The sequence below is a fragment of the Salmo salar genome, chromosome 25 (assembly GCF_965601325.2).
Source record: "Salmo salar chromosome 25, fSalSal1, whole genome shotgun sequence".
Classification (NCBI taxonomy): Eukaryota; Metazoa; Chordata; class Actinopteri; order Salmoniformes; family Salmonidae; genus Salmo; species Salmo salar.
In genome coordinates this window covers 29067430-29090332 of record NC_138315.1, presented here as the reverse complement: position 1 = coordinate 29090332, position 22903 = coordinate 29067430, and the positions used below count along the sequence as shown (strand labels likewise).

At 43.0% G+C, this 22903-nt stretch overlaps 1 protein-coding gene across 1 annotated transcript; it reads right to left on the bottom strand.

Moving 5' to 3' along the window:
* Positions 1-5095: 5095 nt before the first annotated feature.
* On the bottom strand, positions 5096-22763 carry LOC106586493 (succinate-CoA ligase ADP-forming subunit beta). The gene is made up of 11 exons (XM_014173860.3): positions 22629-22763; positions 21644-21830; positions 14705-14804; positions 14450-14612; positions 13658-13786; positions 13035-13173; positions 10999-11160; positions 10724-10866; positions 8315-8435; positions 7191-7279; positions 5096-6542 (listed from the first exon to the last, which is right to left on the bottom strand). The coding sequence occupies exons 1-11, from the start codon at positions 22710-22712 to the stop codon at positions 6468-6470; spliced, it is 1392 nt and encodes a 463-aa protein (XP_014029335.1). The 5' UTR covers positions 22713-22763; the 3' UTR covers positions 5096-6467.
* Positions 22764-22903: the final 140 nt, after the last annotated feature.

Genomic DNA, 22903 nt, shown 5'->3' with positions numbered 1-22903 from the left:
AAAACTGGCCTTCTTTAGACTAGTTGAGTATCTGGAGCATCAGCATTTGTGGGTTCGATTACAGGCTCAAAATGGCCAGAAACAAATCACTTTCTTCTGAAACTTGTCAGTCTATTCTTGTTCTGAGAAATGAAGGCTATTCCTTGCGAGAAATTGCCAAGAAATTGAAGATCTTGTACAACGCTGTGTACTACTCCCTTCACAGAACAGCACAAACTGGCTCTAACAAGAATAGAAAGAGGAGTGGGAGGCCCCGGTGCACAACTGAGCAAGAGGACAAGTACATTAGAGTGTCTAGTTTGAGAAACAGACGCCTCACAAGTCCTCACCTGGCAGCTTCATTAAATAGTACCCGCAAAACACAAGTCTCAACAACAACAGTGAAGAGGCAACTCCGGGATGCCGGCCTTCTAGGCAGAGTTCCTCTGTCCAGTGTCTGTGTTCTTTTACCCATCTTAATCTTTTCTTTTTATTGGCCAGTCTGAGATATGGCTTTTTCTTTGCAACTCTGCACTCACTCTGTGAGTTAGTGAGTGCGTGCATGAGAGAGAGAGAGAGAGAGAGAGCTTCTCAAAGCAGAATAGCCAACACATAGAGACACTAGCCAGGGGGGAGAGAGCTAACGAAGGACGCCGATTCAATGTCATGCAAATGTATTGAGGGGGAACTCCTGTAGCTGACAGGACAGAAAAGGTCAGAGAACTAAACGTTGGGAGGCGGACAGGTCCAGTCAGGTCCGATGACCTTTGTCCACATCCAACTGAGAGATGGTCAACCTAATGAGGTTGGTGGAGTGACTGATTTGGAGGAGGAGGCAGTTGCCCCTTACACACTGACTGATATGAGGTCAGATTTGGGATTCTGAGTAGGATGAAGTTGCACGCGATCATTGCCTTCATTACCACTGATTGATGAAAGGACTGGATAGGTTGACACACCATGTTGCTTTCACCTATCATGTTTAGCTATATCAGTGAATGTGGAAGAAAGGACACAATGAAAGGAAATAAGTTACAACTCTTTAGACAGAGCTTCTACTTTAAAGAGAGGAGAGGAAGATGCTGCATGTTTAAAAATAGGCTCTTGACTTAATCTCCATGTAACTGTTTGAAATAACTGTGCCCAAACAACAACAGATGAATGTGGATGATTATTTTCTTTAGATGACCTGCCTAGAGAAACATAATGCAAGGCTGAAAGCTCCTAGTCTGGACTCTCCAGACAGTATCTAATAGGTGATATTGAGTGCAGCTACTGTATGTGGCTGTGAGATTAAAGGTCCTGAACTGTGAATTGGCTTGGTCAGCATCTGCGGCCAATAGAAAACAATAAAAACAACACATCATAGACCATCTCTTGGGACAAAATAATCAGCAGCTTGGCTACCAGTCTGTTGGTTTTTCAGAGCTCTAGGTGCTACTGTATTCAATCAAAAGCTGCCACTGGGTTTATGAGGTAAGACTAAAACGTATTTTTCATACACTAAGACTGTTACGTTAGAACACACCTTATCTCCTTGATGCCCTTTATCACACACAAATAAGAGAACAGAAGGAAACACTATGCCGCTGCTCCCACTGGACGCCATCACTCATCCCCAGCAGAGATTTATACACTCTTGTCATATAGCATTGGAGAGGGGGAGACATACACACAGAGGGACAGAGAATGGAGGAGTGAGAGATTGAAATGGAAAGGGAGTGATTGTGTATATGGGGTGGGGGTGAAAAACAGATGTGTGAGAGGTGAAGAGGATGAGAAAAAAAGGACTAGAACAAAGAACATCCTCTCTCCCTCCCAGCCACTAAGCTGCACAGTTAGTACACCATGTACCTACAGTGAATGAGGTTGACTTTGACTGACGGGTATGAGTAGACCACATGGAGGCTTCTCTGGGAACCCTGGCATACCCAGGCCCTCTGGGAAACCAAATGCCTTCCCACATGGAGCTTAGTCTGCTGACTAGGGCACAACTCCATGATCCTCGCAGAGCGCAGTGTGCCAAGGAACAGAACACAAGGCTGGTGACCATGCACGATTAGGATTACCCATGACACCAGGAGACAGGGAAATATTGTAGCCCCTCAGAGACAACCCAGCTGTTATGATGTAGTCAGCAGGAGTTTATCCTAATGGGAGATGTCACTTCAAAAGACAGATGTGACACTGCTTCTCCACACCCTCAGATAAGGACAAGACAATGTTCCAAGGTGTCTGGGTTTATTTACTTTAGTTGAATGCACCGGTAGACCAGCAGCGATAATGCACTCTACTGTCTACTTAATGGTGCTGTTCTTTGCTGAGTCGTTGGTTCAGACAGTTGAATAGAAGTGTCTGGGAGATATTTGCCTGCATTAAATGTGTTCACAGTCTGGGGTCGGGTCTGTTCCTTGTCAGCCTGCTACCAACTGATAAGAGTCAGTCTGGTAAGCTTTTTAGGCGTGACGAATAAGTCAATACATTGCATTTAATGTGAAAAGATATGCGTCACGGTATAGCTGAGCATATAGCTAGGATTAGGGTTGATCCAAGATGTGGAGATGAAGCGAGGGTTGAGCTGGGAGCATGAAGCTACGGTTAGGGTTGAGGCTTAGGGGATGAGCCAGGATGTGGGCATGAAGCTAGAGTTAAGGTTAGGGCCTTAACCCTAGGCAAAGCCTAATCCAAATTACTTAATTTGCCCCTCTCCCCACTACATGGCAGAAAGGCAGGCCTCAGTAGAAGCCTGACCTAGAGTTAATTTGCTTTTGAGTGACATTGGCTGAATTTTGTGCTGGCGTTGGACGTGGGAACCCTTTCTCTGTCATTCTCTGCGTCATCGAATTTTGATTGGACTGTGGCATCCAATCACAGTGCCAGCAGGCATTTCGTTTTTAATGAAGACAGTTATCTTAAGTCTGGAGTTATCGTTGTCCATAGTTACTACCTTAACTGGCCGGTGTGACTTCTTTTTGGGGAGGTTGGCCAAATTGGTATGCCTTCATTGTCATGATTATTTTACACTTCAAGGCTATCCATATCAGATCATCTTCTAGTACCTCCGGAGGTGGTCAGGAAAATCTAACCACAATCTGTTCATGTGTCTTTTGATTGTCTACACCTGTCGACAAACGGGCACAATCAGAATGTGGACAAGATCAGGACAACAGCCGCATGTTAGAACCATGTATAAACGGGCTAGAGGGAAGGAGGGCGAGAGAGGGGCGATTCGAGGAGAGAGAGACATGTCTCTGTCGGGGGTCTTTCACCAATTTATCCAGTGCATTTTTATTTATTTTTTACTGCAAAGGCTTCAAAGCAGTGCCTTCGATGAGGGGCGTTAGTGATTGTGTGTGCGTGCCGGCATCATGCTTTACAAGTAGAAATTCAACGTGTCTGCCAGGGGTCTTTGTATGATTGTCAGCTTTTGATATTTTTAACACTGACAAGCCAACCTATGATCAAGGCTAGAGGGGAACACTGCTAACTGAACCAAGGCTGTATGTAGAATAGGTAATTCAATGTTTAAACATGCAACTTTCCCTGAACAGAAAACACATGAGCATCATCAGGTATGCGATAGGTATTTTACATGATACCCAAAGCATTTGTTCACCTTCGTGTTGGTTGTGTTCAATCACTTTCACATAGAAATAAGACATCTCATGCATTTTACATCAATAGTTTTTTATGCTGGCAGCCACTGTCACATGGATGAAGCCATGAGACACACCCCTACCTTTAAAATATGGGAACATCTCCATAATTCATGTGTTGTTCTTGCCTTCCGTCTACCCATATTCGTATCCTGAGCTTGAACAGCTTTATGAAGGACAAATATAGAGTATATTTATATCAGGGTCAGGCAGTCCAGTCTTCAACTGCTAGCTCTGGAAAAATATCATGGTATGTGTGTTTTTTGAAGCAGTAAGTAAACAATAACAGACCTTACATCGTTTTCATCTTCCTTCTCAACATTTAAAGAAACATCCAGCAACAGAGTGGCTGCGGATCCGACTTTTCTGGACCCATCTTCCCGACAGCTAAAAGGTCCCGAAGCTTCTGCGCTCTACTCCGGCAAATGGTGCTTGTTTAACAAAGTTGCATCAAAGCTGAATCAATCAATGTCTGCAAGATTACATAATGACAGTATTCTACATAACAGAACCAAATACAATACAATAGCATAGTCTAATGATACTGCAAGTAAAAAAAAATAACTAATGAGATTTTAGGATGATTGTTCGAATGATCGCATTTCTCTCCCGTAGCCAAAACTCGGAGCATAACACTAGGCCAAATATATGCTTTGATAGAAACAAAGCAAAAGGTACGCTACCGTTTTAACACCATCTGCTCTAAAATTAATTTACATCATTCAAAAAACTGTGAGCTGCTTCTAAACAACACTGTACAACTCAAGATCTAAATGCATAACGCCATGAAACTGAGATCAACTGGTTGGTGTTCAGATGCTGAATAGACGTTTCACTGGTAAAACAAATAATTATCATTCACGATCGACAGGGAGAAATGTGAAGGGAGGGTCACCACAAAAATGTGTGAGTAAAGTAGAGGTGAAGAAACACTTGCGCAGAATGTGATTCAAATCTTCAGCTCTGGGAAAAGGATCCAGGGGGGCGGTTACGTACTTAAAGCAATGCAAAATATCCTCTCCAGCAATCAAACTCCCATTACCTTGCAACCCACAAGACCTTATTACAGTACAGTGTATACCAACTCAGTCCACCCACACAGCGATAACCCACTGGGTCACAGCCTTTAGCTCCTGATGTGCTGTGGCCCCTGGCTTCAAGGATGCTCAAGGTGAATGTCTCCTTGAAGCGTGTCAAAATCAATGCCAGAGTCCACATGCGCCATACAGAGACCGACGGTGCTGGCAACAGGAGGTAACCCTGCTCTGACACGATCCTGTTTTTAAACTTTTAACATAGTACGTATCCACACAGTGGATTAGGAGATGGAATATGTAACTTATGTAAAAAAATGACTTATGTAACTGAAATACATGTACTGTCTGGCATGTAGAAAATGTAAGAATCTAACACTTATGCTAATGTCTCACAGTATAGAACCTAATTTGGCATCACATGAGCCTGGTCTTTATATTTATTTGTGCTTTAGGAATTCCTCTGTTTTTGTTGTCAATTGTTGCCAAACAGCCATACGAGATGCAGACAACTTTCACATTGTAAGTACCGTACAAGTGCAACAAAACTAAAACAAACATTTCTTTTTTCTTACTCCAAGAGAAGCATAAATATTTTACAGAAGATAACAGCGGTCTCGTTATTTACAAGATATAATAAATGTCTTGACAACTCACAATAACTGTTTCTGTGTTCTGAGGGCTAGGGAGTAACAGAGAGAGATAGGAATGGAGAGAGAGAGAGAGAGAGATACAGAGAGGACTTAATTACAATCTTTTAACAGTTTAGTTCAGGACACTGCGCACACCCATTTGTGTTGTCATATGAAGTGAAAAAGGTTTTTCCCATGACATAGTGGCAGACTACACATTCACTGTAGCAGGCTCTTATAGGGGAGAGTGAGGGGAAGGAAGAGACAAACATGCTGATAACCAATAGTTTCGATAACACACACACAAATAGAACTCTTACTAGTTCAAAACAAGAGTACTAGAAAGCTTTTATCCAGCTATGCATTCAAAATTGCATGGAAATGAAATGAGTGACATAAGAGATCCTCCTAACAGCAATGTACAAGCTCAAGTGTTATCCCCTAGCTTCTGATGAGCTACATTCTGCATAGTGGCCAACTTCCCCATCTCCCATTCTCAGAACCACCCAGTAAAAGCCTCTCCTGTAGTTGCAGATGGAAGAGATTTAAAGGGGGAGAGGACTATGACTGACAGCGACATAACTCTCTCTAGCCCAGTGATCCAGGAGAATGAAGCCTAAGTGGAATCAACTGTACCTTTACAGACAGCACAAATTCTCCCAAAATGTACCGGTAAATAGATAGGTCTATCACCCTCTTAAAGAAAAGAGCAAGGTTGGGGTTTGTACATTATGACTAGAGCTAGGCATTCTGGGAGCTGAAGGAGAGAGGTGGGGGAAGAGGAAGTAACTAGGAATCACTGTCTCTCCTTACGGAAAGAAAGTGAAAACAGAGCGAGTAATAATGGAATAATCTGGAGGAACGCCCCCGTGTCTGATCTGAAAAGCATGTTAATGTGTTGCATTTGAACAGACAATACACACTAGCCATGGCATACATAACAAAACAGAGAGGGAGGAAAGTCGAGATTAGGAGAGCAAAAATTGCTACAGTGGTGTGTATGCACGTGTGTGTATTTTGGAGCCTTGCCACAGAGAGAGAATCAAAACTAACAGAGAAGTTGGTGGGCCGTGTTGTATTGGAGTATTCGCTCAGTAGTGAGAGGCTTCTTTCTTCTTGCTGTTCGAGAGGTTGGGGGTGGGGTGTCGAGGTTCAGGGGGCGTTGCTTAGAGTGGCAGCTGGAAGGAGATGTCCACATGAGCCTCCTGAGCCAACGACACAATCTCAGAAAGCTTTACAACCTGAGAGAGAGTGTGTGAGAGAGAGGATAGTTTAACACAAGCACAGAGCTACTAAACAGTAGCAGGGAACAATACGAGTTGTCTCATTTAAAAACAGACAAAAAAAACTAACAAAGCTAAAAAAGGTTTTGATTGCGAGGGGCTGTAATTGCCATGAGGTGGTCATGCCAAGCTGCCACTGTGCTGGCTAACTGATGCTCATCTCTGGAGTAGATCCCTCCAAAAACAAGGGAGAGAGATGGTGGGAGTCAGTGAGAGCTAAGCCAGACTAGATGTTGAGGGAAAGAGAGGAGGGAGAGGAGAGATAATAAGAAGGGGGCCTCTGCTCTGATTCAATGCCACTGTTGTTAGCTATGACAGAAATCAAAGCCATAAAACTCAGGCAGTGTCACTTCAGCCAGGCAGGATGGCGATGAGCTGCATTTAAACTGTCACTATACCCTGACAGTTCCAATGGGGACACACACTACCCTGTTGGTGCACCTTGTCTCACACACGCCCCATTACGCTGGACCCTCACAAACGGTGCTTGACATTCCTTAGTTGTTTCCACATAGACATAGACCTACTGTACCAAACACACACAACACCCAAGGTGCTTAGAGGGGCCGAAGGGGATAGAGAAAGGGAGAGAGGTGTGTGTCTCACCATTCTAGCGGCCTCGTCGAGATCGTCACAGGCCAGGAGCTTCAGTGGGCTAGCAGCGATCAAAGCTTTGGCATCGTCCACTCTGGATCCTGAAACACAGCAGAGGAGCAGTCTCTCTTTAGCCTCCATCTTTTCCAAAGCTCTTTGGTTCTCTTTTATATAGCTTTTTATCTGCAATTTCATCATTTCAGTCCTTTTATATTGTGGCAGGTATCCTAACGGTTGAAAGCATTGGTCGCTGGTTTGAATCCCTGAGCCGACTAGGTAAAAAGATCTGTCAATGTGCCCTTGAGCAAGGCACTTAACTAATTGCTCATGTAAGTCGCTGATAGCGTTTGGTATAAATGTGGTCTAGATTACATTTCATATTAGAGTAGGTGATCATTATTGATAAGGACATTTTGCAGAAAGTAGAAAGAGCCTCAATACATGCAAGGCATTGAACATTACATACGGTTCCCCAACTGGTTTCATTTCATCATAATAAATCATATAAAAGACTAAAAACATCAGGAAATCGGCTACAAGTGATTTTCATTTTGGAAATCTGTTCCTAAGTATTCCCTCGCATAATAAAGGAGATGTGATTGTATAAAAAAATGTAAGGAAGGTTAAATACTACATCTGTTAGGGCCTCTTGCGGTCCATTTACAGTCTACAAATTATTTTTAAATATTTTCCGGCCCCCCAATCATCCATTCAAGAAAAATGAAAACAATTCTAGTTGATGATCCCTGGGCTACATGATTGGAATAATAACCTCAAGAAGACATACAGTAAAATAGAAGTCTATGATTTGTTTGTGAAGGCAATCATTTTAGTCCAATTACATTTAGTTTAACTGAGTGACTAAGTTGTGTGTGTATTTATAATCTATTTTAGTACATTTGGAATAAAGCTGGGAGCTACAGGGTCCCACAGCACAGTTTGTGTGTGTGGAAGTAGTAGAAGAGTCAAATCCTGACAGGCAGCTTGCTCTTTGACCTTTAAAAGGCCACACTCCATTGTTGCCCTGGTGTCACCCCTTCCTTCTCTCCCGCCCCACTGTGCGTTTGTGCCACTGGGTGACAGTGCCAAAATGTCAGTGCGGTAGCCGATGACTCCATGAGGGAGGTCAGTCTCACCTTGTAACCGTACCACAATGGGGATCTTCAGGTCCAAGTCTGTAACAGCCATGATGATGCCCTGAGCAATGATGTCACACCTCATGATGCCACCGAAGATGTTCACCAGGATGGCCTGCACCTGAGGACCACAAAAAGACATGTTGACCATGAAAATATGACTGAAGATATTGACGATAGAAACAAGACAAAACCAAGCAATCACAAAGCATGATCACAAATCCATGTGTCCCGAGCCCGTGTCCCACACCAACACACTGACTGCCTACGCAACTCCCTTGGACCTCCGTGTAGTCTTGCTTTGTATGATTTTGTTTTGGCTCTCTCATTTGCCTAGTTGACACAAACTACCTTTTCATCAAGGTCTATGTATGTAAGGACCATTAACAACCAAAACCTAAAAATCCTATAGCATCAACAGAATCATAAGCACCAACATTACCCACAAATCTACCACCAGAGAGCTTTTAACCATCTATCAAACCTCACACCTCAGGCTACGTAAACTAGCATGTGTACGCCCATAGGTGTTCCCTTAAGTCATCCTCCATTTAAAACCTCCCAGATAAATGTATGTAAACTCAGTTTTTACAATTCCTGCCATTTAATCCTAGTAAAAATTCCCTGTCTAACGTCAGTTAGGATCACCACTTTATTTTAAGAATGTGAAATGTCAGAATAATAGTAGACACTGATTTATTTCAGCTTTATTTTTTTCATCACATTCCCAGTGGGTCAGAAGTTTACGTACACTCAATTCGTATTTGGTAGCATTGCCTTTAAATTGTTTAACGTGGGTCAAATGTTTGGGTAGCCTTCCACAAGCTTCCCACAATAAGTTGGGTGAATTTTGGCCCATTCCTCCTGACAGAGCTGGTGTAACTGAGTCAGGTTTGTAGGCCTCCTTGCTCGCACACGCTTTTTCAGTTCTGCCCACAAATGTTCTATAGGATTGAGGTCAGGGCTTTGTGATGGCCACTCCAATACCTTGACTTTGTTGTCCTTAAGCCATTTTGCCACAACTTTGGAAGTATGCTTGGGGCCATTGTCCATTTGGAAGATGCATTTGTGACCAAGCTTTAACTTCCTGACTGACGTCTTGAGATATTGCTTCAATATATCCACATACTTTTCCCTCCTCATGATGCCATCTATTTTGTGAAGTGCACAAGTCCCTCCTGCAGCAAAGCACCCCCACAACATGATGCTGCCACCCCTGTGCTTCACGGTTGGGATGATGTTCTTCGGCTTGCAATCCTCCCCCTTTTTCCTCCAAACATAACAATGGTCATTATGGCCAAACAGTTACATTTTGGTTTCATCAGACCAGAGGACATTTCTTCAAAAAGTACGATCTTTGTCCAGTAGCAAACCGTAGTCTGGCTTTTTTATGGCGGTTTTGGAGCAGTGGCTTCTTCCTTGCTGATCGGCCTTTCAGGTTATGTCGATATAGGACTCGTTTGACTGTGGATATAGATACTTTTATACCTGTTTCCTCCAGCATCTTCACAAAGTCCTTTGCTGTTGTTCTGGGATTGATTTGCACTTTTTGCACCAAAGTACGTTCATCTCTAGGAGACAGAACGCGTCTCCTTCCTGAGTGGTATGATGGCTGCGTGGTCCCATGGTGTTTATACTTGCGTACTATCATTTGTACAGATGAACGTGGTACTTTCAGGCGTCTGGAAATTGCTCCCAAGGATGAACCATACTTGTGGAGGTCTACAATTTTTTTCTGAGGTCTTGGCTGATTTCTTTGTCAAGCAAAGAGGCACTGACTTTGAAGGTAGGCCTTAAAATGCATCCACAGGTACACCTCCAATTGACTCAAATGATGTAAATTAGCCAATCAGAAGCTTCTAAAGCTATGACATAATTTTCTGGAATTTTCCAAGCTGTTTAAAAGGCCCAGTCAACTTAATGTATTTAAACTTCTGACCCACTGGAATTGTGATACAGTGAATTCTAAGTGAAATAATCTGTGTGTAAACAATTGTTGGAAAAATTACTTGTGTCATGCACAAAGTAGATATCCTAACCGACTTGACAAAACTATAGTTTGTTAACAAGAAATTTGTGGAGTGGTTGAAAAACGACTCCAACCTAAGTGTATGTAAACTTCCGACTTCAACTGTATAACCATGACCTTCCTGAAGGTCCAAACATCAGGAATTCTTAATTAATCCCTACCACTACCCCATCAAAACATCATTAGTATAAGTTGCAGGCTGCTCATGACCCAGATACCCAGCCATCCCGTTCCAGTTGGGGTCAGGGGTTAGAGGTCAGGGTGAAGGCCTGTGGAATACATGACATGTCTGTGCCTGCTTGTGCCATAGTGATACGTGAATACCTACTACTGAGAAATGCTAGTTACAGTGACAAGAGTCCCCCACTCTCAGTCCTTACCTTCCTGTCGGAGGTGATAAGTTTGAAGGCCTCCATCACCTGGTGGGCTGTAGCTCCGCCCCCCACGTCCAGGAAGTTGGCAGGCGTGCCACCATGCAGCTTGATGATGTCCATGGTGGCCATGGCAAGACCAGCCCCGTTTACTGCACACACACACACAGTGTATAGAATGAATACACGAATAACAAAAGATTTCTATCACTACTGTTACTACAGTGAACCAAAGTTAGGTGTGTGGTGCAGTGAACCAGTGGTGGGTGTGTTGTGGCACTCACCCAGACAGCCGATGGATCCGTCCAGGCCGATGTAGTTGAGGTCAGCCTTGGCTGCCTGTCGGTCCCTGGCATCCTCCTGGGTCCAGTCCTGCATGTCAAACACCTTCTTCTGGCGATACGCTGCGTTGGAGTCAAAGTTGATCTTGGCGTCCATGCACATCACTGTCAGAGGAACACAAGAGAAAGAGGCTGAGTCAAAGATGGCTGACATCATCATTGGACGACAAAACCAATGACCCTGTAACTTAATTACGACACAGCCAGAGGCAGATATCCATTTATACTTTGAGGGAACTTTTTGTTATGCCTGGTCCAAGGTGACATAGCTTTACTGTGTAACATTTGTTGGCTGTACTGTACATGTCAAGGATGAATCTGGGTTCAGTGGGTTGAGGTATAGATAAGATAGACAGACCACTACATGGCCATACAGTACATGATCGTCAAACATCTCATTCCAAAATCATGGGCATTAATATGGAGTTGGTCCCCCCTTTTCTGCAATAACAGCTTCCTCTCTTCTGGGAAGGCTTTCCAATAGATGTTGGAACATTGCTACGGAGAATTGTTTCAATTCAGCCACAAGACCATTAGTAAAGTCGGACACTGATGATTAGGCCTGGCTCGCAGTCGGCGTTCCAATTCATCCTAAAGGCGTTCAATGGTGTTGAGGTCAAGGCTCTGTGCTGGCCAGTCAAGTTCTTCCACACCGATCTCAACAAACCATTTCTATATGGATGTCACTTAGTGCACGGGTGCATTGTCATGCTGAAACAGGAAAGGGCCTTCCCCAAACTGTTGCCACAAAGTTGGAAGCACAGAATCGTCTAGAATGGCATTGTATGCTGTAGCGTTAAGATTTCCCTTCACTGGAACTAAGGGGCCTAGCCCGATCCAGCCCCAGACCATAATTCCTCCTCCACCAAACTTTACAGTTGACACTATGCATTCGGGCAGGTACTGTCATGCGCCAAACCCAGATTTGTCTGTTGGACTGCCAGTTGGTGAAGCGTGATCCATCACTCCAGGGAACGCGTTTCCACTGCTCCAGAGTCCAATGGCGGCTAGCTTTACACCACTCCAGCCGACGGTTGTTATTGCGCATGGTGATCTTAGGCTTGTGTGCGGCTGCTCGGCCATGGAAACCTATTTCATGAAGCTCCCGATGAAAAGTTATTGTGCTGACATTGCTTCCAGAGGCAGTTTGGAACTCGGTAGTGAGTGTCCCGCTCTGTGAGTTTGTGTGGCCTACCACTTTGCGGCAGAGCCGTTGTTGCTCCTAGACGTTTCCACTTCACAATAACAGCACTTACAGTTGACCAGGGCAGGGCAGAAATTTTACAAACCGATTTGTTGGAAAGGTGGCATCCTATGATGGTGCCACGTTGAAAGTCACTGAGCTCTTCAATACGGGCCATTCTACTGCAAATGTTTGTCTATGGCATATCTGTGTGCTTGATTTTATACACCTGTCAGCAATGGGTGTGGCTGAAATAGCCGAAACCACTAATTTGAAGTGGTGTACACATATACTATATCACCAAAAGTATGGTTTGCTGACGTAGTAGCATCAAAGGGCCATCATTGGCAATTCCTGATGTCAATCAACTCTTCTTGTATGTATGGGGTTGGTCAATTCAGTCCATAACCACAAAGTACTTAGAAGTACATATAAGCACTTGAAAGTTTTTCACATTTCAAAGCTAAAATAGTGCCTCTTACTTGACCCTCATCAGCCACCATACTCTCATATATGGCTATGGTGATGACAGTTGGTTGTGCAATAAGATCCTCTCATTCCTTCAGTACTATTGGATTTAGCTGCCTAATTGGCCCATCACTTAAAAGTACTGTGATTCACACTATGATTGTTCACTGGGAGTGCATTAGTGAGCATGATTGACAGTGAGTCATAGATCGATGGGAGAAGCCTCCAACCAAGATTTTAACACTGACTGGCAACGCTCTCACCCAGCACTTAACACTTGCGTGACGAACAACATCACTGGGAACGAAAAGCAAGCATGTGTGTGTACCCTGGCCAGAGGCGTCCTCCACCATGGGGTTGATCTCCAGCATGGAGGCATCGTACTTCATGAAGACGTTGTACAGCTTGATTATGTTAGCAGCTGCGTCGTCAATCAGAGCAGCAGGGAAGCCCATCTTCGTGGCAATCTGGAGAAAGAGAAAGCGGAGAGAGAAAATGTGAGACTGAAAAAAATATATACTTTGGCAACACTAAGCAATGTATTCCCAGCTTGTAAAACACTTGAATTCAATTGAAGGAGAGAGGACGTGAGCGAGAGGAGGAAGAAAATACAATAAGAGGTAGAGTGAATGTGAGAGACAGGAGGTGTCAGTTCATGGAAACACCGCAGGCACATGTGACATGTAGTAAGTGAGATGGCATGTTGAATGAGCATCACAGACTGTATCAAAGTCAGCGTGAGGGGATAACTAACATGATTCTGAGGCCTTTTGAGGCTTCTGGGGCCCTTCTCTTGAGAGAGAAACTCGAGACAGACCAAATATTAATATACAGTAAATGTTGCCACAAGTCATTTGTTTAAACGTGCTCCAAAATAGCTACAAATCAAGAGTTTGACATATGCTTTGTCTTGTCTGACTAGGTATTTTTACAACCCGATCCCAACTGTACCGAAACAGCCTGTTCCATCTTGATTCCATCCATGATGTCGATTGGCTCCTTCACAATGGCGTCGGGATTCTCCGCTGCCACATCCTCAATGTTCACACCCCCCTGAGAGCTGCCAATCAACACGGGGCCCTGTTCAGAGGGAGGGTCCGATAGATTATTAGTACCAATAATTTTACACCGTCATGGAGTGGCAATCAAACTGAAACGGAGCAAATTAATGGAACATAATTCTCACAGCAATATCACAAATTGAACAAAAGATTGAATTGATCCATCGGTCATCAAGTTCTCAATGTACAAATTACCTTAACTAACCTGTATCCCGCACATTGACTCGGTACCAGTACCCCCTGTATATAGCCTCGTTATTGTTATTTTAGTGTGTTACTTTTTATTATTTTTTTTACTTTAGTTTATTTGGTAAATATTTTCTTAACTCTTCTTGAACTGCACTGTTGGTTAAGGGTTTGTAAGTAAACATTTCACAGTAAGGTCTACACTTGTAGTTGGCGCATGTGACAAATAAAGTTTGATTTGGAATAACAACTGGTTTCTCTAACCTCTTGAGTGAAAAGACTAACTGCATACAGCTTACAGCGGGACAACCAAGTCCCACGGAGCTCAAGCATTTCCAACATGTCCATACCCATGTCCTTTACCACTACACCATCTAGTGGTAACATCACCAACAACATTCTTAAATCAAGATTCCCACAACTGACCGATCTGTCAAATCTGACGGTGTCACCTGTTGTCACCTGAGAGGCGTGGAGGGGCGGAGAATGGCCTCACCTGGAAGGATCTCTCCATGGTGATGGCGAAGTAGTACTCCCTACGGGGGTACCTGCGCTCACAGATGAACACCTGGTTACAGATACGGCCCTGCTCGCCTGTCTGCTTGGTGTACAGCTTACGGCCAATCATCTGAGAGGAGATGTCCCGGGCCTCCTCTGGCCTGTAAGAGAGGTGAAGAAGAATTGACATTGCCATGGTCAGACAGAGTAGAAATGTGGGTGCAGTTTGAATGGAGATGTCTCTGACACTCACGAGTAAACAATCTTCACTCCTCCCTTCAGCCCTCCCTCGAATGTGCCTTTGCCTCGGCCTCCAGCCAACACCTGGGCCTTCACCACCAGATCCTTGGTGCCTGAGACACACAGAGAGAGAAAGAGAGACAGTAACGGTTACAGATATGCCCAACATTCCACTTATTCACAGAGATAATGTGTGTAACAAACTACACAAAACATTGTCAAACACTGTCTAACAACCATTTTAGCAGAAGCATGCACTCATAAGCCCCTAAATGACTAGACTGTTGCTGTCAAGTTAATCTGTATCCAACCCCAAACAAATTGTGTTAGCAATGAGTACTTAGTGAATCATTTAGCCCTACTCATTAGAACAGTTTGTGGTCATACGCACATCCTTAACATAGGTGCTGGGCTAATAAAGAATACTAGTAAAGAACAACAAGGCACACTGTTTATGCTCCCAATTCACTGCTTTGTTGACAATGTTTCGATCCGAAATGGATATTCGCTAGGTCAAACAGACTTGTGCTCACATCCCAAAATATACATGTCACTATTCACCACTAAACACACTGGGTGTGGAAACATTTAACATCAATAGTCAATCATAATTAATCACAGAGTTACATATGGTCACAAAGGATTATATACAGTTGAAGTCGGAAGTTTACATACACCTTAGCCAAATACATTTAAAGTCCGTCTTACAAAATACCTGACATTTAATCCTAGTAAAAATTCCCTGTCTAACGTCAGTTAGGATCACCACTTTATTTTAAGAATGTGAAATGTCAGAATAATAGAGAGAATGATTTATTTCAGCTTTTATTTCTTTCATCACATTCCCAGTGGGTCAGAAGTTTACATACACTCAATTAGTATTTGGTAGCATTGCCTTTAAATTGTTTAACTTGGGTGAAACGTTTCTGGTAGCCTTCCACAAGCTTCCCACAATAAGTTGGGTGAATATTGGCCCATTCCTCCTGACAGCTGGTGTAACTGAGTCGGGTTTGTAGGCCTCCTTGCTCGCACGCGCTTTAGCAGTTCTGACCATACATTTTCTATAGGATTGGAGGTCAGGGCTTTGTGATGGCCACTCCAATACCTTGACTTTGTTGTCCTTAAGCCATTTTTGCCACAACTTTGGAAGTATGCTTGGGGTCATTGTCCATTTGGAAGACCCATTTGCGACCAAGCTTTAACTTCCTGACTGATGTCTTGAGATGTTGCTTCAATATATCCACATAATTTTCCTTCTCATGATGCCATCTATTTTGTGAAGTGCACCAGTCCCTCCTGCAGCAAAGCACCCCCACAACATGACGCTGTCACCCCCGTGCTTCACGGTTGTAATGGTGTTCTTCGGCTTGCAAGCCTCCCCCTTTTTCCTCCAAACATAACGATGGTCATTATGGCCAAACAGTTACATTTTTGTTTCATCAGACCAGAGGACATTTCTCCAAAAAGTACGATCTTTGTCCCCATGTGCAGTTGCAAACCGTAGTCTGTCTTTTTTTTATGGCGGATTTGGAGCAGTGGCTTCTTCCTTGCTGAGCGGCCTTTCAGGTTATGTCGATATAGGACTCGTTTTACTGTGGATATAGATACTTTTGTACCTGTTTCCTCCAGCATCTTCACAAGGTCCTTTGCTGTTGTTCTGGGATTGATTTGCATTTTATGCACCTAAGTACATTTACATCAAGGAGACAGAACGCATCTCCTTCCTGAGCGGTATGACGGCTGCATGGTCCCATGGTGTTTATACTTGAGTACTATTGTTTGTACAGATGAAGGTGGTACCTTCAAGCATTTGGAAATTGCTCCCAAGGATGAACCAGACTTGTGGAGGTCTACAATTTTTTCTGAGGTCTTGGTTGATTTATTTTGATTTTCCCATGATGTCAAGCAAAGAAGCACTGAGTCTGAAGGTTGGCCTTGAAATACATCCACAGGTACACCTCCAATTGACTCAAATTATGTCAATTAGCCTATCAGAAGCTTTTAAAGCCATGACATTTTATGTAATTTTCCAAGCTGTTTAAAGGCACAGTCAACTTAGTGTATGTAAACTTCTGACCCACTGAAATTCTGATACAGTGAATTATAAGTGAAATAATCTGTCTGTAAACAACTGGTGGAAAAATTACTTGTGTCATGCACAAAGATGATGTCCTAACCGACTATAGTTTGTTAACAAGAAATGTGTGGAGTGGTTGAAAAACGAGTTTTAATGACTCCAACCTAAGTGTACGTAAACCTCCGACTTCAACTGTACTTCATGGTGCGAATTACGGGGGCGCAAAGGGGGGGGCTCAGCTCCCCTGAAATTATGCTAATATAACCATTCTACTATTTGTTTAAAATGCATGTTAAATATGTTTTACAGTGGTAAATATGAAAATCTCCCAATGAAACAAACACCCCCAGCTCTCTGTCATGGTTTAAACCATTTATTCTGTGGCGGTGCTGTCCATTCAGTAATGGGGGCAGCCGGTAGCATAGTGGTTAGAGCGTTGGACTAGTAACCGAAACGTTGCAAGATCGAATCCCCGAGCTGAAAAGGTAAAAATCTGTCGTTCTGCCCCTGCACAAGGCAGTTAACCCACTGTTCCTAGGCCATCAATGAAAATAAGAATTTGTTCTTAACTGACTTGCCTTGTTAAATAAAAGGTAAAATAAAAAAAATTGAATTTTGGCCTCAGCTCCTTGATGCATAGATTTTCCTTTGAAGGCATACTTCCTCATTTTCAGAATTGATAAAAATAGCCTTTATTCCAATGCATTCGATTTATCCGTTGATGTATCATTATTTGCTTTTGTCAGTCAGCTGTTTAGAGCGCTCATTGCTTTGTTTTTCAGGTCTATGCATTCTCCGTGACCAGAAGTAGTAGCATTTATTTAGCGTCATTATTTTCTATCAATATTTGTTTTCTTTCCTGGATCAGCTGATGATGATTGACGATGTCACTAGAGAACTAGTCTACAGCTAGACACCATTGCACATCCAATTCATGCGCCAAGTTTACATTAATGAAAGTAGGCCTATAGTTAACTCTTTGGGTTAGAAGCATTCGATTTTGCAAAAGACATAGGCCTACATTATTTGGGATTTAAGTGCCCATGAGAACGGTTTTCACAGCGAAACATCATTACATTTTACGTAGGCATAGTTTCATTTACAGTGCATTTTCAGAGATCTTCAAGATCCATAATTCGTACAGGGTTTAAGTTCAATGATGTAATTTAATTGTAATTTTCATTAAAATGCTTAATAATGACAAACACTCATAAATGTCATTAATGTAAGGAAAGAAAGGTAGTGTTTTATGTCACACAATCTGTGAAGACCAAGCATTAACTCATGAATTATGGACAACTCTAGGGTGTAAAATGTGCTTTGATTCAACTCATGTATTATATTGAATGTAGGATACCTATTCTGAGTGTGTTCATGTATTTAAAATTGCCTTGGCTGAGAGGATAGGCTACCGGCAGTGGTGTAGGCCTACTGTAAGGTAAACGGCATTTACCCGCCTTAAAAAAAAATATGCACTTGAAAGCATAGGGAGCATGGCCTTTTACACTGCGACCAGCAATCGGAGTTCACCCACATATTTATTTTAACACATAAATGTCTACCGGTAGGCCTATTTGAAGTTCATGGTAATACACATTGTAGAGTAGTTTAGTAAGTTCACCTTGTGTATTGGAACATTGCTGTGGGGACTTGCTTCCATTCAGCCACAACAGCATTAGTGAGGTCAGATACTGATGTTGGGCGATTGGGCCTGGCTCACAGTCGGCGTTCCAATTCATCCCAAAGGTGTTCGATGGGGTTGAGGTCAGGGCTCTGTGCAGGCCAGTGAAGTTCGTCCACACCAATCGACAAACCCTTTCTATATGGACCTCGCTTTGTGCATTGTCATGCTGAAACAGGAAAGGGCATTCCCCAAACTGTTGCCACAAAATTGGGAGCACAGAATCATCTAGAATGTCATTGTATGCTGTAGCATTAAGATTTCCCTTCACTGGAACTAAGGGGCCTAGCCCGATCCAGCCCCAGACCATTATTCCTCCTCCACCAAACTTTACAGTTGACACTATGCTTTTGGGGAGGTAGCATTCTCCTGTCATATGCCAAACCCAGATTTGTCCATCAGACTGCAAGATGGCGAAGCGTGATTCATCACTCCAGAGAACGTGTTTCCACTGCTCCAGAGTCCAATGGAGCAGTGGAAACTGAAAAACGCATAAAATCGTATGTCCTCGGTTGCAACACTCACTACCAAGTTCCAAACTGTCTCTGGAAGCAACGTCAGCACAAGAACTGTTCGTCGGGAGCTTCATGAAATGGGTTTCTATGGCCGAGCAGCCGCACACAAGCCTAAGATCACCATGCACAATGCCAAGTGTCGGCTGGAGTGGTGTAAAGCTCACTTCCATTGGACTCTTGAGCAGTGGAAACGTGTTCTCTGGTGCTTCACCATCTGGCAGTCTGTAATGGGAATTTGAATGTTGGTGCTTTTCTTGTAACTCATTTCTGTGTCCTATTTATGTGCTGTTCTATAAACCAATCTCTGTGTTCATGCAAGTGGCTGACTACAAATCCTCACTTATCAATAGCTGCAATTTGGCAGTACGCCGAGACGTTGTTTTAAGAACTAACGAAAGTTATCAGTTTCAAGGTCTCAGCTTAGAGAGGAGAAACCTTGTGAGGTGTTGGTCTGTCACATGTTATGAAAGAGTATTGGTCGGTCACATGAATGAAACAAAACGGTAATGATTCATGAATTATGCTAAATCATGCAAAAATAACTTGTCTGTGTATAGCTGTATATAAGACAACTGCTGAGTCTGCCCAGGCAGAGCTTCTGATTTACATGTGTACTATGGTGCATTGAGTTGGTTGGAACCTCTCCAGCACGCTGACAAACAATGATTCATTTAAAATTGACTTTGAGTGTCTCTGTGTAAGAATTTTTCCACAACAAGTCCAACAGAGTAATCTGGGTTTGGCGGATGCCAGGAGAATGCTTACTGCACCAATGCATGGGACCAACTGAAACGTTGGGTGGAGGAGGAATAATGGTCTGGGGCTGTTTTTCATGGTTTGGGCTAGGCCCCTTAGCTCCAGTCACGGGAAATCTTAACGCTACAGCATACAATGACATTCTATATGATTCTGTGCTCCCAACTTTGTGGCAACAGTTTGGGGAAGGCCCTTTCCTGTTTCAGCATGACAATGCCCCCGTGCACAAAGCGAGGTCCATACAGAAATGGTCTGTTGAGATCAGTGTGGAAGAACTTGACTGGCCTGCACAGAGCCCTGACCTCAACCCCATTGAACACCTTTGGCATGAATTGGAACGCCGACTGTGAGCCAGGCCTATCGCCCAACTTCATTGCCCGACCTCACTAATGATGTTGGGTGAATGGATGCAAGTCGCCGCAGCAATGTTCCAACATCTAGTGGAAAGCCTTCTCAGAATAGCAAAGGCTATTATAGCAGCAATGGGAGGACCAACTCCATATTAATGCCCATGATTTTGGAATGAGATGTTCAATGAGCAGTTGTCCACATACTTTTGGTCATGTAGTATACCTCTGATTATGATTAAGCAGTGGTGTAAAATACTTTAAAGTGCTACTTAGGTAGTTTTTGGGGGCATCTGTACTTTACTATTAATATTTTTGACAACTGTTACTTTTACTTCACTACAATCCTAAAGAAAATATTGTGCTTTTTACTCTATACATTTTCCCTGACACCCAAAAGTACTCGTTACATTTTGAATGCTTAGCAGGACAGAAAATGGTCCAATTCACACACTTATCAAGAGAACATCCCTGGTCATCCGTACTGCCTCTGATCTGGCAGACTCACTAAACACAAATGCTTTGTTTGTAAATTATGTCTGAGTGTTGGAGTGTACCCCTGGCTATCCATAAACTTAAAAAAAATGTATTGTGCCTACTGGTCTGCTTAATATTAGTAATTAGAAATTATTCATACTTTAACTTTTGATACTTAAATACATTTTTGTCATTACATTTACTTTTGATACTTAAGTATATTTAAAACCAAATACTTTGACTTTTTCTCAAGTAGTAATTTACTGGGTGACTTTCACTTTAGCTTGAGTCATTTTCTATTATCATCTTTACTTTAAATGAAGTATGACAATTGGGTACTTTTTCCACCACTGTGATTGACTATGCGCAAAAGTGAATTGAAGTTAAAAAAAATCCACCACCACCATGCGTAATGTGCATAATGGTCATGTGAGGTGAAATGTGTATATTTTAGGATGTGAGCACTCAGTGAACCATCCCTAGATATCGTTAGCAGTCATAGGTCGTAAGCTAAAAAATACAGAAAAACATAAGTTGGGGACAGCCCTAAACTGCTGTCTTTTAGAGCTGTGACGATACCAGTACAGCAATATTTTTTTCCAGGAAAAAAATGAAAACACGAAGCAGACCAAACTCTTTGGTCCTTTAAAAACCTGCAGTACGTAAAATATTGTGTGCTACAGCTTTTGAAAATAAATGTGACCGTGGATGACAGACAACATTAGGGCTGTTTTCCTAAAGTCAAATCCACTTTTTGTTTTGTTTCCATGCCACGACACTAACGAGTATTGCGATCCTGGTATCGTCCCGGCCCTACTGTCTTTTGAACTCTTATGAGGTATTATGAACTTCCAGCCATTCTATCGGAGCTCTCAGTATGGCACTACGATGATACTGGGGCATCCCTAGATTACAGTATACATCCCACTCTCAGACCATACCTGACTCAGTCAAACATCAAAGAAGATTAGTTAGTTAATACATAGACTCACTACTACCTGGTCTGACATAATATAAGCCTACTGTCAATTCAAAGTGTTTATCCCCAATTTACTCTACTGCAATTTATTTGCCCACATCCTATTAGGCTATGGATTACCAATCTCCTTGGCAACAGAGTAGGCCTCATCGGGTGAGCTGGCCACCTTGCCCTCGGGCACACAGACACCAGCCTCTTTGAGCAGACCAATGCTCATGTACTCATGCAGGGAGAGGTTCCTCTGCTGCTGCTGCAGGTGGGGGGACTGCTGCTGAGGCCCAAGCAGGCCAGAGGAACCACCCAGCACCTTGAGAGAGGGAGTGAGAAGGGGATAGAGGAGAGAGAAAGTGATGTAGGGAGAGAGTACATTAACACTAGTGAAGCAGTGAAATTACAGTACCTACTCATGTCAGGGGGAGTACATCGTCTGTGCAAGGACACTGAATGAGAATTGTTACATCCATACAAAAGAGGGCACACACAGATACACACAACACAAATGTGGAGTAACGTGTGTGTCAATAGTGGAAGTTTGCGGATATGAAAGAGGAATTCATCAAACATGTCATTTGGGCGTCAATTGAATCGACACCAAAAACGTTTCTCGAATGTATAAAGGCCCACTAACTCTTAGAAATCGGACAGTTAGCTAGCTGCCTATTGTAGCTAACCTATTTAGCTAAATCTCAGATGCCGACAGTCTCGATGTCGCATAGCCTCCATTCATCCCGTTCTGACGTCGGCGCTTTGGTGTTGGAGGTCACTGTGTTTAGAACTATGTGAGCGGAAAATCTCTTGTTAGCAAACGCAAATCCCTGTACCCCCAAAATGACTTGTCTTTTAATACATTTAGTCGTTTTATAAATACATTCATTTTGCCATCGCTAGCAAGTGAAAGTAACTAGCTGGATAGTAAGATAAACATGAGCAATGTCTAGGTAGCTAGCATAGCCAGTTTCCTAGCAGCCTCAATGGCGATGAGCTAATGTCAAATATGACCCTGTCTCTTTTTGGGGAATTTTGGACGTCGAAGATGGTGCAGCAAAAACATTATCACAGCTACAGGCAGACGGATTTCGTCCCCTTTTTTCCAACGCACACTTACCTTGGATGCAGTGGTAAGTATCGATCTTGCCCCAGAATTTCTCAGGCTAGCCGAAAATCGGCCACAAATCAGGGACGCCGCCATGTTTCCTTCCCTGAAGCGAACGATAAATTGGGCGCATGCGTAGTAAACCAAGTGCCCCTTACACAGGCTTGGTGCACATTCCATGGTCTTTACAATTTGAAGACATGGCTATAAATAAATACATATGGTCAAGTCAACTCAACATTGCGCATTCTTAAAACTATACAATGTCCTGTCAAATGGTATCAAGG

Coding starts and splice junctions, on each gene's coding strand:
- LOC106586493 (XM_014173860.3), bottom strand. CDS start 22,712: ATGGCGGCGTCCCTGATTTGTGGCCGATTTTCGGCTAGCCTGAGAAAT. Junction 13,787..14,449: donor CCATGGAGAGATCCTTCCAG/GTGAGGCCATTC, acceptor CCCTCTGAACAG/GGCCCCGTGTTGATTGGCAG. Junction 10,867..10,998: donor CGGATCCATCGGCTGTCTGG/GTGAGTGCCACA, acceptor GTGTGTGTGCAG/TAAACGGGGCTGGTCTTGCC.